Genomic DNA, 13,822 nt, shown 5'->3' with positions numbered 1-13,822 from the left:
AATATGAAACAGGACCCAGTCATGACATTTCCTTGTAAAGGATCATCTTCAATTTAGGATAATCTTTTGCGGTGAATCAGGTATATGTTCTTTTTTTAACCAAATATATTTAAATTATTAAATGTGCTCTCATCCCAATTGAGTTATAGTTCCTTCCCCCACTCACTGCATGGGTTTTAATGTACTTCAGCTTTTCCCAACTAATGCCTGCTGGCATCAAATCCCAGAATTCATCAGGACCAAACACATTTTGTTTTAGAGAGTCGGACTTATTCTTAAACACAGGGATGAAGAAAGACAGTTGAAAATGTCTGAGGAAAGGAAGAGTCCTCACGTCAGCTCCTGAAGCTTTTGTGTTTTCTCTTGCTCCTCATTCTTGAGTTTCTCATAGTCAGCACGAAGCTTCTCCAGTTCAAGCTCTAACTTCTGGTTTAAGCTGGACAGGAAACAATGTATGGAGAAATATGCTATTGTTGGGATGGTAAGCTAGTTTTCATTAGTTATAGTTATTCAGCAGCCTTTCAATTTAGCATAAGATCAGCAAAAGGACTCAATGCTAAAGGCTCAAAACTTGGAGACTAAAAAGCCAAAGCCTCTGATGCTTAAAGATAAGGTAAAGATTCCCCTCGCACATATGTACTAGTTGTTCCTGACTCTAGGGGGCGGGGCTCATCTCCGTTTCAAAGCCAAAGAGCCAGCGCTGTCCAAAAACGACTCTGTGATCATGTGGCCGGCATGACTAAATGCCGAAGGCTCATGGAACTCTGTTACCTTCCCACCAAACATGGTTCCTATTTTTCTACTTGCATTTTTACATGCTTTCGAACTGCTAGGTTGGCAGAAGCTGGGACAAGTAACGGGAGCTCACTCTGTTACTCAGCACTAGTGATTCGAATAGCCGAACTGCCGACCTTTCTGATCGACAAGCTCAGCGTCTTAGCCAATGAGCCACCGTGTCCCTCTCTGATGCCTTCTGATGCTTAAAGGACTGCATTTCAGGACAATGTACTTTAGAAAAGAGGATATCTTTTAAGAGGCATGGTGGCGCAGTGGTTAGAATGCAGTACTGCAGGCTATTTCTGCTGATCATTGGCTGCCAACAGTTTGACACATCAAATCTCATCAGGCTCAAGGTTGACTCAGCCTTCCATCTTCCAAGGTGGGTAAAATGAGGACCCAGATTGTTGGGAGCAATATGCTGACTCTGTAAACCGCTTAGAGAGGGCTGTAAAGCACTTTGAAGCGGTATACACTGTGTTTCCACGTAAATAAGACAGGATCTTATTTTCTTTTGACCCCCCAAATTTTGCTTGAGCCTTATTATGGGGGGGGGTTGGTTTGGGGTTGCCGAGTGGCTGTTCTCTTGCGAGCGGGCGCACGAAGAGCTGGGCACAGCCTCAGGGGCAAATGGGTGTGTTGCGCTGTCGCAGCAGCGCAACAAAGCTGCCATGAGGTGACCATGCTCATGGCAGCCACCCGGCAATGCCCCTTTCCAGCCGGGCAGAGCACCACTCACCGACTCAGTAATATCCCAAAGGCGCTAAGCCGCGTGGCACTCTGCCTGGCTGGAAAGAGACGTTGCGTGAGCACTTGTTCTGCTTCCAGCTCAAGTGCCTCCCTGCCTCACCATGCCCACTCTCCCTGCAGGGCTGGGCCAGGGTACCACTGCTGCGGCCCCGCCGGCTCCGCAGCCCACAACCATAGAGTGTAGTCCCAGAGTGGCCGCTGCTGGAAGACTCGGCAGCGGATCTCTGGAGTTTGGAAGCCAGTTATGGTCGGAGCATGGCGGTGGTGGTGGCAGTGGGGCGGCAGTGGGGTGGCGGCAGCGGCGGTGGGGTGGTGGGATGGTGGAGGTGGCAGTGGGGCGGCAGCGGCAGCGGGGTGGCGCTGGCGCCCTGGCCCAGCCCTGCAGGGAGAGTTGGGCATGGTGAGGCAGGGAGCACGCGAGCTGGAGGCAGAACAAGTGCTCGCGCAACCTCTCTTTTCAGCCGGGCAGAACACTACGTGGCTTAGCGCCTTTGGGATATTACTGGGTCAGTGTGTGGCGCTCTGCCCGGCCGGAAAGGGACATTGCCGGGTGACTGCTTGTGAGAGCAGCTGCCAGCCAACCCCCTGCTCCAGCTGGGCACAGCACCACCCACCAACCTAGCAGTATCCCAAAGGCATCAAGCAATGTGAGCGCCTTTGCCCCCCTCCTCCCGGCTCCTGCGGCTTTGCGCCTTCAGGATATCGCTAAGTTGGTGAGTGGCGCTCTGCCTGGCTGGAGGGGGGGTTGTCCAGGAGGCTTATTATTGGGGAAGGGCGTATATTTTTGCCCACAGGAAAAATATGGCATGGTCTTATTATCAGGACATGTCGTAATTTCGGGGAAACACGGTAAGTCTAAGTGCTATAAGTGCTATATCTGAGTCAACCATCTTTTAAGCCTTTCTATCACAACCAGCTGCTGGTTTTAGGTTTAGCATTTGTATAAATGGATTCTTAACTGCAACAATCCAGCCTAAGGAATTTTTATTAGGGCAAGTTCTATTGAATGAACATTAGCTCTCAGGAAGGAATTACTGACCTTAAATTAGTTACAGTTCATAGTGTCTCAGGGGTCTTAATTAGCAGTCTATAAATCCTATTGATTGTACACAAATTAAAGGATACCAGGCAGCTGAATTTATGTCACACAAGAGATATGGGTATACAGTAGTGCAACAACTCTAGCTACACTACATTGCCATTACTTCTAGAATTAATTAACATGAGATTTATCCTGTTTGGTTCCTCCATACTTATTAAAAAACACTATAAATCTCAAATTGTTAGTAAGCATGCTGATTAAGAATTCTGGGAATTGTAGTCCTAACACAGCTGCAGTGTGCGAGGTAGGTGACGCATGATTTACCCCCTACTTCCATCTTCACTTCTAATTTCTATTCTATGCATATTCATAAATGGTTGCTGCTTATTTTATTCCTTTTACATTAGTCCTGCCTTGTAAACCTTGTCCAATTTTCTGCTGATACTGTGCCATCAGTCTCTTGAAACTGATTAAGTGAGACCCTGCCAAAAACAAAAACAAAAAACCCCAGCTTCTTATATCCAACATAACCTATCTTATAATGAGAATCTCTCTCCTTCCCATCAGAACAACTTGCCCCAGCCTAACAATGACTCACTCTTTAAGCTCATCAATTATTTTCTGCTTCTGGTTGATCTCATCACGTAGGCGTGCCAATTGCTTGTGGTGGGCTTCGCGGTGACTCTCTAGCTGCACTTCCAAGGCCTTCTGTAGGAAAAGAAAGCAGTTCAAAAGTATAGATAGCAGTGCCAGGGCCCCTCATAAAGCAGCAAATCTTGGATGCTCTTCAAAAATATATTATTTTCCAGCAAAGCCATGCTCTCTTCAACAGCCCATCCTATGTCCTCTTTTTTTCTTGCACCATCCTGGTTCACAGAAGTCACAGATGCATGATGAAGTCTTATATCTTTACTAAAAGGGCTTTCTAGCAGAACTCTAGTGACAAAAAAGATTAGACAACAATTGTAGCCCCTCATGATTTACTCAGACCACAAAACTCAACCAGCTTAAAGGCGAGAGAGAGAGTTCAAATCATAAATAAGGTACCAGGGGATCAGTCAGTTGTGGGATCAAATCAAATCAAATCAAATCAAATTTTATTTGATTAGCCGCAACCCTCTCCCGAAGGACTCGGGGCGGCGTACAGTCAAAAAGATAAAATACACATAGGACACACATACATACGAAAAAACAAGGACAATTACATTTGTGCATGGAGGAGAGTAGACCTGCAAGTGAAAGACAATAAACACAGCTAAAAACACAGTTAAAACACAGTTTAAAATCCCCTAAATAAAATTGCTGAATTAAAAACCCCTCAGGAGCGTAACGAAGTTATGGTTGGGCCAGGCCAGATATTTGAAAAAGGTGGGTCTTGAGCTTAACACGGAAGGAGCGGAGGTCTGTAGTGGTCCTAATATCCGGGGGGAGGTCATTCCACAGGGCTGGGCCCGCCACAGAGAAGGCTCTGCTCCTGGGCGCCGCCCCATGACATTGTCTAGTGGACGGCACCTGGAGAAGTCCCTCTCTGTGCGAGCGAATAGGTCGTAGGGATGTATGGGGCAGAATACGGTCCCGGAGGTAACTAGGTCCTGAGCCATGGAGCGCTTTAAAGATCGTAATCAAAACCTTGAAACGCACTCGATAGACCACAGGAAGCCAGTGCAGCTCGCGCAGGTGTGGTGTCACGTGGGAGTACCTGGTGCTCCCCATAATCACCCGCGCGGCCGCATTCTGGACCAACTGTAGTCTCCGAGTGCATTTCAAGGGAAGCCCCATGTAGAGAGCGTTACAGTAGTCCAGGCGAGACGTCACCAGCGCATGGGTGACTGTGCGTAGAGCGTCCCGGTCCAATAGGGGGCGCAATTGGCGCACCAGGCGAACCTGATGGAACGCCCCCCTGGCCACAGCTGTCACATGTTCATCCATGGACAGCTTGGCATCCAGGAGGACGCCCAAATTGCGCGCCCGCTCCACGGGGGCAAGTTGAATGCCCCCAATGGCCAGAGATGGAATTATCTGGTTGAACCGGGGAGCCGGAACCCACAGCCACTCCGTCTTGGAAGGGTTGAGCCTGAGTCGGTTGTCATCCATCCAGACCCGTACGGCTTCCACACACCGGGACATCACTTCGACGGCCTCGTTGGGGTGGTTCGGGGTGGAAATGTACAGCTGAGTATCATCAGCGTACAGGTGGTATCCCACCCCAAAACCACGGATGATCTCACCCAGCGGCTTCATGTATGTGTTGAACAGGAGTGGCGAGAGGACCGACCCCTGTGGCACCCCACAGATGAGGGGGCTTAGGGTCGACCTCTGCTCTCCTGCCAACACACGTTGCGTCCTGCCGGAGAGGTAGGAGCCGAACCACCGCAAGACGGTGCCCCGGATCCCCAACCCCTCCAGTCGGTGCAACAGGATACCATGGTCGATGGTATCAAAAGCCGCCGAGAGGTCTAATAGGACCAGGATAGAGGAACAGCCCCTATCTCTGGCCCTCCAGAGATCGTCTACCAACGCGACCAAGGCCGTCTCAGTGCTGTGCCCAGGGCGAAAGCCGGACTGGCGCGGGTCTAGATAATCATTCTCCTCCAGATGTCGTGGAAACTGAGAAGCCACCACACTCTCCACAACCTTCGCCAAAAAGGGAAGGTTGGAGACAGGACGATAATTGACCAGCTCCATAGGGTCCAGGGAAGGCTTCTTGAGCAAGGGTCTCACCACCGCCTCTTTCAAGGCGGCCGGGAGAGACCCCTCACCCAACGAAGCGTTCACTAGGTCCAGGAGCCAGTCGCGTGTAACCTCCCAGGATGCCAGTACAAGCCAGGAGGGACACGGGTCCAACAAACATGTGGTAGGTCGCAGTCGCCCACGCAATCTGTCCAAATCCTCGATGACAACCAAGTCAAACTCCTCCCAAAAAGGTTTCTCAAGACTCGCCACTGGCGTCTCGACTGGGCCACTGAAGGGGACCCAATCAGAGTCTAGACTTATACTCCTTGAGAAAGCAAGCTAAAGAGTTGGGGAATAAGGTAGTGAGGTAAACGGAGGGCTGTTGCCAATTGATGGATGAGGCACTCCTTATTCAGGGGCAGTGTGATTTGAATTTGTTGGGGGTGGGTGGGTAGCATGTGTGCATCTGTGTTTGTGTCTATATTCTTTCTGGCCAATTCTTGATGAGCTTCTTTTGCTCAGTCCCCTTTCTTGCATTGGGGAGGCCCTTGCACTGGGGAGGAGGTTAGTCTTGCCTCTCCATCTTCTAAGGCCTTTGATAGCTGCCTCTCCAGGTTGCTAGGCAACACTGCTTTCCCTGCCTGCAACTCTTCCAGTGAATCCCCTCAGGCTGATGACTCTCCTGTAACTGCTGTTCATCTTCTGAATCTGAGCTGGCCATGCGTGACAGTTCTCCTTTTGGAGCCTGAAATAGGCCTGTCTGTTTCTCTATGTTACTTTTATTTCCTCTGTCTCTACCCCTCTTTTTAATTAATGCCACCAGGGGCCAAAAGGATTGTGTAAGTGGGATAAAGCACCCTTGATGAAGAAAGACAAGCCTTATCTCTTCTACTAACTTTTACTTCATCTGTATCTTGTATCAGGTCCTGCTCCTTGGCTACGTCATGCACCGTCTCTGTGGGAGAGAAGAAAGGTCCTTAATGAGAAGATGTTAGACAGAGTTAGAGCATGGGTTGATGACCAGTGTTAGATTAGTAATTTGCTTTCTTGATCTAGGAGACTAGGCTAAAACATCAATTGTTCCTTTAATTTTCTATGATTTCTTAAGCAGGTTATTCTCTCAATTTTATCTCTCAACCTCAAGATTTAAGTGCAGAGCAAAAAGTTTCTTTTAAAAGACTTCTTCTGTATCCCCTCCTTCACCTATAAAATGGAAACAGTAATCTGCCGCGTACCATTATACATATAGGAGGAAAGGCTTTATGTAAAAAAAAAATGAACAGGCTACATACAAAGAATAAATAATAACAGGAAGGAGCTACTATGGAGATGGTCAAGAATTCAAATTGTAAGCAAACAACACTATATGCAAGGACTCAAATATTTTGCATTAAAAGCTGTATTCTGCAACCACTCTGACCTACTCATTTCCTGAATTATTCACATACTTCTGTACCAATCAGAGGTGGGTTCCTACTGGTTCAGACCAGTTTGGACCGATTTGGCCGAGAGGAGGTAACTTGGCTTGCCACACTCCCTGAACTGGTTCTCTCCATGGCACTTTAGGCACCACCATCTTGTTTTTTGCTTCTGCACATGCGCAGCATTGTTTTTAGTACTGCGCATGCGCACATAGTGTGCATCAAGTGCACGTGGACGCAAAGCGCACACGTGCAGCGCGTCCCTGAGCAAACCAACAGTAGCAGCAGCTGGAACCCAACCCTGGTACCAATCGTAAACTATGCCATAACCCCAGTACTCTACACATTACAGTACTCTACACATTACCTTGGGCCTGCAGTTTAGCTAACTCTTCACTCAGAGCATCATAGGATTCCTCCAGGTTCCGTTTCTTCAACTCCACACTCTGCATGTACTCAGTAAGCGAACGGATCTTGACTTCATGCTGAGAAGATTAAGAAATGTAAGCAAATAAGAGATCCCTTTCACAAACGTAGTCCCGATTCCAGACTTTCCAATCTCATTTTCTATGAGGAAGAATCCAACTTTCTCCTTGTCCAAGGTTGGAAATTGTCATCTCTCCTCAAATACATCTTCAGAGTTCCAAAATTAAGAGGGAGCCAAGCAATCAAGAAGTCCCTTCAATGCTACATTTCAAGAGTACAGCTATCATACTTTCCAGTACAATTCTATGCTAGTATATCCAGAAACTACAATCAGTAGGACACTTCTAAGAAATAATACACTTAATTAATTAGATTAGACTAGGATTAATATTAATTAGATGGATCATTAATCTGTATTTGAATCAGGACATGTTTTTGGAGCAAAAAATGATCAATGTGTGTGCTTGTGGGTGTAGATGTGTTGTGTGTTTTCCCCATTTCACATACACCCTCATAAAGTTCTTCATGGAGCTGTGGATTCATGAACATTTACTAGCAGAATATTTTAATTAAAAGAAAGGAAGGTTTGTGTGATCCAGAACCAGAAAATAAAAAATGGGGAAAGAATTTAACTTATCCTCAATCTGCTACTTCTCTGACCCCATTTTAAAGATTGGTATATATACTGTAGAATTATGCCATGCAACAGCATGAAGCCTGGCCCCAGGGATCCGTCTCAAAATATTAAATATTAAAACAGAGAAATGTGTGGTCTATATTTAGATTTCTCATTGTTTTCAAATGTATTTAGAAGCAATCGCGAGAAGATTGGAAAATGGATTAGAATAGTGTCATCAGAGAAAGAAGGGTAATATAGGAATTAGTATTTGAGAAAAATGGAAATAGAAGAAGGGTTAAGCCCTCTCCCCTGTGATTTAAAAACAACAAACAAAGACCCCATTCTCAGGTAGGGCTTCCAAGGACACCAGCTCCACAGTTTATGCTGATCCATTGTTACAGATATTACCATGTCCAAAAGAACATTAAAATTCCTGTCAGGAAACAGCAGAGTATGTGATTCTAGCCACTCTGCTTGAGCTTGGTCTTCCAGTTTCATTATGAGAAATATTTAAAGACACATACCATTTGACTTCTAAAGGCCTGCTATAAGGAACATTCATGCATTGATAGCAATGAATCTTCCCCATCGCTATTGAAACAATGGTAGAAGCAATAAACTAGATCAGTGTTGGCGAACCTTTTTGGCACTGAGTGCCAAAACGGGTGTGCATGCACACATATGGGGCAGTGCCAGAAACTGGAAGAGCAGCTCCTCAGGGCGCATGTGCGGGAGTGCCGAAAACCGGAAGAGCAGTTCCCCGGCACACGTGAGCACACTGGGAAGCTGAGCTTCCAGTGTTCAGTATGCTCATGTGTGTTGGTCACTTGGTCTTCTGGTTTCTGGCGCGCATGCGCGCATGAAGACCAGCTGGCCAGAACCCGAAAGACCAACGGGCGATGGCTGGCATGCCCAGAGAGATGGCTCTGCATGCCACTTCCAGCACATGTGCTATATGGATTCGCCATCATGGAACTAGATCAACAAGGCCAGTGGTGCAAGCTACAAAGCTCCTGAACCTAGACACCGAACCAAAGCTGGAACCAGTCATCTAAGGTCTCCTCAATTAGGAACCCTCACTGTTCTCCCAAGAAAGATTTCCCACCGTATCTATCCTCCTTTATGCTGGAGCTTCAAGTTTCTTGTTGCCTGTTTATAGGACCTGACTGAGAAATAGCAGAAGGCCAGGTTGCAATAGGAACAAATTCTTTAAGACTTTTTTTCAAGCTTTCCCCAACGTAGTCCTTTCCTACCAGCATGGGAGATCATCCCTTTTCTACTCCAGATTGGAAGAAAAGAAAGCTAATTAAATCCAATGAAATTTCCAATCTGATCCAATTTCCTTTTATATTCCAGCTCTCAAACATACTTATATGGAAAACTCTAAAACGGAGATGGGGAGCCTGCAATTCCCAAATACCGCTGAACGATCATTTCCAACAATTTCACCTAGCATGGTCGATGATGAAAGATGGAGGGGGAGTTAATCAGATCTGGAGTACCAGAGATTCTTTACCCAGATTGTGAAAATCTAGGCGCTTTTCTATGAGGAGTATTCTGGTCCCTCTTTATTTCTTCTACCCTTTATCAGTTTTAAATGCCACAGCTAGTGTCCTTTCATCCCCACTTCCATGGACTCTGACCTGAGAAATGAGAAGCTGGCAGGAAGACAGTTCCCGTCCTGTCACCTCCATCTTGCGGTGGCATTCAACTTGAAGACCTTCCAGCTGACGGCAACGTTTCACAACAGACTTCACTTCCGATTTGATCTTGCTGATGTAGAGCCGGGCAACAGTAAATTCTTCCTCAATGGCACCACTAATCTCTACTGGCTAAAAATTAATGATTTTAAAAGAGAACATATTATCTGAGGAATATACAGGTAGTCCTTGACTTACAACTCTTCATTTAGTGACCATTCAAAATGACAACTGTACTGAAGAAATGTGACTGCTGACTGCTGTTTTTCACAGTTACGATCAGGGGTGGGATTCTACCAGTTCTGTCAGGTTTGGGAGAACCGGTTTGCTCTGATGATCAGGCGGGTCCACCCATCCGCCCCTGCGCTTTACTGACCTATATCTTCTCAGCTAATTTGCGCAACAGAGTGGATTGCTGCACCTCAGCTGTGTTATTCCCCAGAAGTAACGTGGCAGGTAGGTTTTCTTAAAACTGTGCAAGTGCATGCACTGTGCGTCAGGCGCGAAGCACATGATCACGAAACCCATTGTTAAACCGGCAGGATTCTACCCCTGGTTATGATCTTTGAAGCACTCCTATGCTCACATGATTACAATTCAGATGCAACTGGTTCATATTTATGACGATTGCAGTGTCCCAGGGTCATATGATCTCCTTTTGCGACCTTCTGACAAGCAAAGTCGATAGGGAAGCCAGATTCGTTTAAGAACCGGATTGCTAACTTATCAACTGCAGTGATTCACTGAACAACTGTGGCCCCAAAAAAGTCATAGAATGAGGAAAAATCAATTCACAAATGTCTCACTTAACAACAGAAATTTTGGACTCAATTGTGGTCATAGGTCGAGAATTGTCTGTAGTTCAATGTATGATTCTAAGAAGCAGAACTGTTTATACATCCTTCCTTCTTTCCTTTGCTCGTCAGATGGCACTGTTCCCAGATCACTAGATTCCACTATTTGCTAAGTAGTTTTTCTCATTTTCTTCAATTTTGCATGTGGTAAGGTCGGCACTAAATACTGTACCTTAAATGAACCTTTCTATTCCCATTTTTTTAAAAAAATGGACACGACATTTAAAAGGGCTTGGTTAAATAGAACAAAGAAAACAATTAGGAATTTCCCCAGATCCACCTTATGTGTTTGTAAACTGAGAAAGAATGACTACTTTTCTTCTTTCCAAACATTGACTCCCCTAGCAACTGCTTACCAGTTTGATCTCACCGTTGCCCACAATGACGCTGAATTCACTCAGATCCTTCATAAGGCCATTGAGGACCTCGGCAATGCGTTTGCGCTGGTGCCCACTGAATTCCTGTAGGCGTTGCAACTCTGATTCCAAAGACAACATGGTGGCCTATAAAGATAAAGACACCTATGGCTTATCCAGCTCAAAGAGAATTCCTCTGGTTTAAAAATGAGGGGCTCTCCATTTTTAATTAAAGGGAAAAGACCTTAATTTCTTGAAATAAATTAAATTAAATTAATTCTTAAATTAACAATTTAATTTCTTGTTTCTTAATTTAAATGTGAACCCTCTGGTTAGGAATTAGATTATACCAAACAAAATTAAGATGAAAAAGATGGTTTAAACTTGAACATATGCAAAGGCTCTGAGTAAATATCTAACTGGAGACCATAGCACACCCATTCCCTTTGTTATGGGAATGGAAGTTTCACCAGTTAAACCAAAAAGGAAGGCTATGGTGAATGTATTAGACCAATCGATGAACACCTGGTACTGCAGCCTTTCTCTAAGGAATCTCTCTATACCACCATTGTTTTCTTTTTGGCATCCTAAGAAAACTTTAGTTACTCAATGGCTTTTTAAGAATTTCACGAAGTCCTTTTAAAGTTTTGATGAATGTATTGATTCCAGAAGGGTAACGTTTGAACCTGTTAAATTTTAATTTGTGTTTTACAGTTCCGTAAGGAGATCTTGGCACTTACCACTTTCTGAGACAACTCGTCCACCAACAGCTGATTCTGCTGACTCTTCTCTTCTACCTCCTGGGATTTCTGATCGTAGTTGACAGCCAGTTCCTCCAGAGCTTGCAATACCTCCTTCACCTCCTCCTTAGCGGAATCATTCTCAGACTGCAGATGGCTTAGTTCCTGCTGCACTTTTTCATTGTCCCCACGAGTGGATATTAGCAGCTATCAGAGGGAAAAGGCAGTGTGAGTTAGTAATTAGAGAAATGTCAGGGAAGATATAAGAAAGGAGGCCAAATGTGGATGATGTAAGAAGAGGTAGAAATATAGAGAGATATAGAGAGTGCTAAGAAATAGAAGGCCGTTACAGTTAACATATATTAGTCTTTCTCTACCCAATTGCCTTCTGATTATATATCCATCAACTCCAGTCAGATGTAGTGTGCTTAAAATCATCACAGCTGCTATCTAATACAGCCTGAGGATACTTAACTGGGCAAGACTGGAATACAATTACAGTATTTAATTAAAGTGCTGGGAAGACCAGGACAAAATCCATAGCGGGCTACTAAGCTTATTAGCCACACATCATCATCTTTCATAGGACTGCTGGGAGGACAGTGTGATGAGAAAGAATAACCCATGATATTATCTGTTCCTTTGAGGAAAGGCTGGCTTAAACTAAGTAACAAAGATAAAAAGTCAGGATGCACTTTTTATGCATGCTTGCAAAAGTACTCTTGGGAAATTGCTCACCTCCTCCTGGTCCAGCATCTGCTCTTTTAATTTCTCCATCAGTTGGCTCTGCTGATTGATTTCATCATCCTGATTGGACAAAAATATATCATTGCTAACTATCTTATGCTGTGTCCATGGTTTCAGACAGATAAGGCACAAAGAAAAGACACTGTGACCGAGATGGGGGTTAAAAGCAACCCAGAAGAAGTTTACTTAGGATGGAGGAGAGATGTTTACCTTATCATCAAGCTGCTTGTAGAGTTTGCGGATCTCCTCCTCATACTTATGCCTCTCCTCATCCGAGATCCGGATGACGATGGAGGAGTTGTTATCATTAATGGGTGTCTCATCACAAGTGTCAGGTACCACCTTCTCATCATCACTCAACTGTTCTGTTTCTGGGACATTCTCACCTAAAAATGTTTAAATAGAAAAGGGACATTTTCACACACTTATTTTACTGCTATGTTTATTATGAATCACAAGGTACCATAGGGCCTTTCAGGGACAGATCTGTGCAATGATTACATGAGAAATCACACTTTACCCACCATGTTAGAAATGTGAAGCCCATTCAGAGGAATCAGAATTAAGGAAACTAGGTGCCCTTTTCCAGTGCTAGACAAACTCTACAATTCAAGGCCATTTTGGTCCAAATCTCTGAATGGAGAGTGGATTATGTCACTAATTTTTCACAATAAGCACCTAATGTATTAAAAGAATATTACATCTGTTTCATCATAGGAATAAAGAACAAAAATTCAATGAAGAGAAATTACATTGCACAAGTTCCCAAGTTCACTCCTTAGCATCTCCATCACCTGCCAAGGTTGAATAGTCTGACTTGATACATGACAGTTATCTAGTTTTTTATGACAGTCTCTTGCATTTCATCCCTCTAAGACACCTTGTTATATATGCACTTATTATTTAGTTCCTAGGCAACCTGAGGCATCATTATTACATCATACATACATGCAGCATATGGCTGGGATCATCTGTCCTTAAACTTAGATGAAGCAGTATGACAGTTCAGGACACTGATAACTATTTCCAAAGTCTTTCTGTTAGGCAAATGCAGTCTAGCCATAGTCCTTGTTTGCATCCTTGCATTTAAAAATTTTTTCCATTCCAAATATTTATCGCATTATAGAAAAATGAGGAAATGTGCAATTCTCATTGCTTAGTTTTAGGTACAAATAGATTTTACTCAAAACTCAGCCTTTTGTTTATATGTTAATCTGTCAACATATGGTTGATATATGGAGGAAATACATCTACCACCAATCTCACTTAATTCTGAAAGACCAAAAACGAATGCAGTCAACAGCAAAGCAAAGAGAACCTTTGTTTTCTTTGCACCCAACCTACCATTGCGCCAACGTCCTAGCTCAGCCTCCAACTTGGCAATTGTCTCCTTGAGGTTCTTGTTCTTCTCCTTCTCCTTCTCAAATTTCTTCTTCCATTGTTCTGCTGTCAGTTCCAGATTCACTGACGCTGTATTCTTGATTGTCTTGGCCCTGAAATGGAAGAGAGTATCTTTATGGAGAACACTTTGCTTTGTTTAGTGGACATTCTGCTTTGATTAGTTGGTTGGTTGGTTGGTCCGACTTGTTTTTGACTCCAAGCAACCACATAGATACATTTTCTTCATGATGATGTATCCATAATCAGATCTTTTAGGTTTTCCAACAGTGTACTCATTGCTACCAGAATTGAGTTCATTCACCTTGCTGCTTCTCTT

The 13,822-nt window shown here is 44.4% G+C and overlaps 1 protein-coding gene across 3 annotated transcripts in view; it reads right to left on the bottom strand.

Moving 5' to 3' along the window:
• The window catches only part of KIF5A (kinesin family member 5A), a 77,696-nt gene that overhangs the window by 16,135 nt on the left and 47,739 nt on the right, over window positions 1–13,822 (bottom strand). For 2 of the 3 annotated variants that reach the window (XM_081939624.1, XM_081939626.1), the window contains exons 11-20: window positions 13,450–13,598; window positions 12,316–12,491; window positions 12,097–12,165; window positions 11,359–11,565; window positions 10,619–10,765; window positions 9,352–9,540; window positions 7,031–7,148; window positions 6,139–6,197; window positions 3,168–3,277; window positions 335–436 (exon numbers count right to left, since the gene is read on the bottom strand). In XM_081939624.1, the coding sequence (XP_081795750.1) occupies window positions 335–436; window positions 3,168–3,277; window positions 6,139–6,197; window positions 7,031–7,148; window positions 9,352–9,540; window positions 10,619–10,765; window positions 11,359–11,565; window positions 12,097–12,165; window positions 12,316–12,491; window positions 13,450–13,598 (1,326 nt within the window). The remainder of the gene's footprint in view (window positions 1–334; window positions 437–3,167; window positions 3,278–6,138; window positions 6,198–7,030; window positions 7,149–9,351; window positions 9,541–10,618; window positions 10,766–11,358; window positions 11,566–12,096; window positions 12,166–12,315; window positions 12,492–13,449; window positions 13,599–13,822) is intronic. The other variant, XM_081939625.1, reaches the window with a different exon arrangement.

This window comes from Natrix helvetica (genome assembly GCF_964273705.1).
Source record: "Natrix helvetica genome assembly, chromosome: 1".
Taxonomy (NCBI): Eukaryota; Metazoa; Chordata; class Lepidosauria; order Squamata; family Natricidae; genus Natrix; species Natrix helvetica.
Note: the sequence above shows the minus strand (reverse complement) of the source record. Positions and strands in the feature narration are given on the sequence as shown.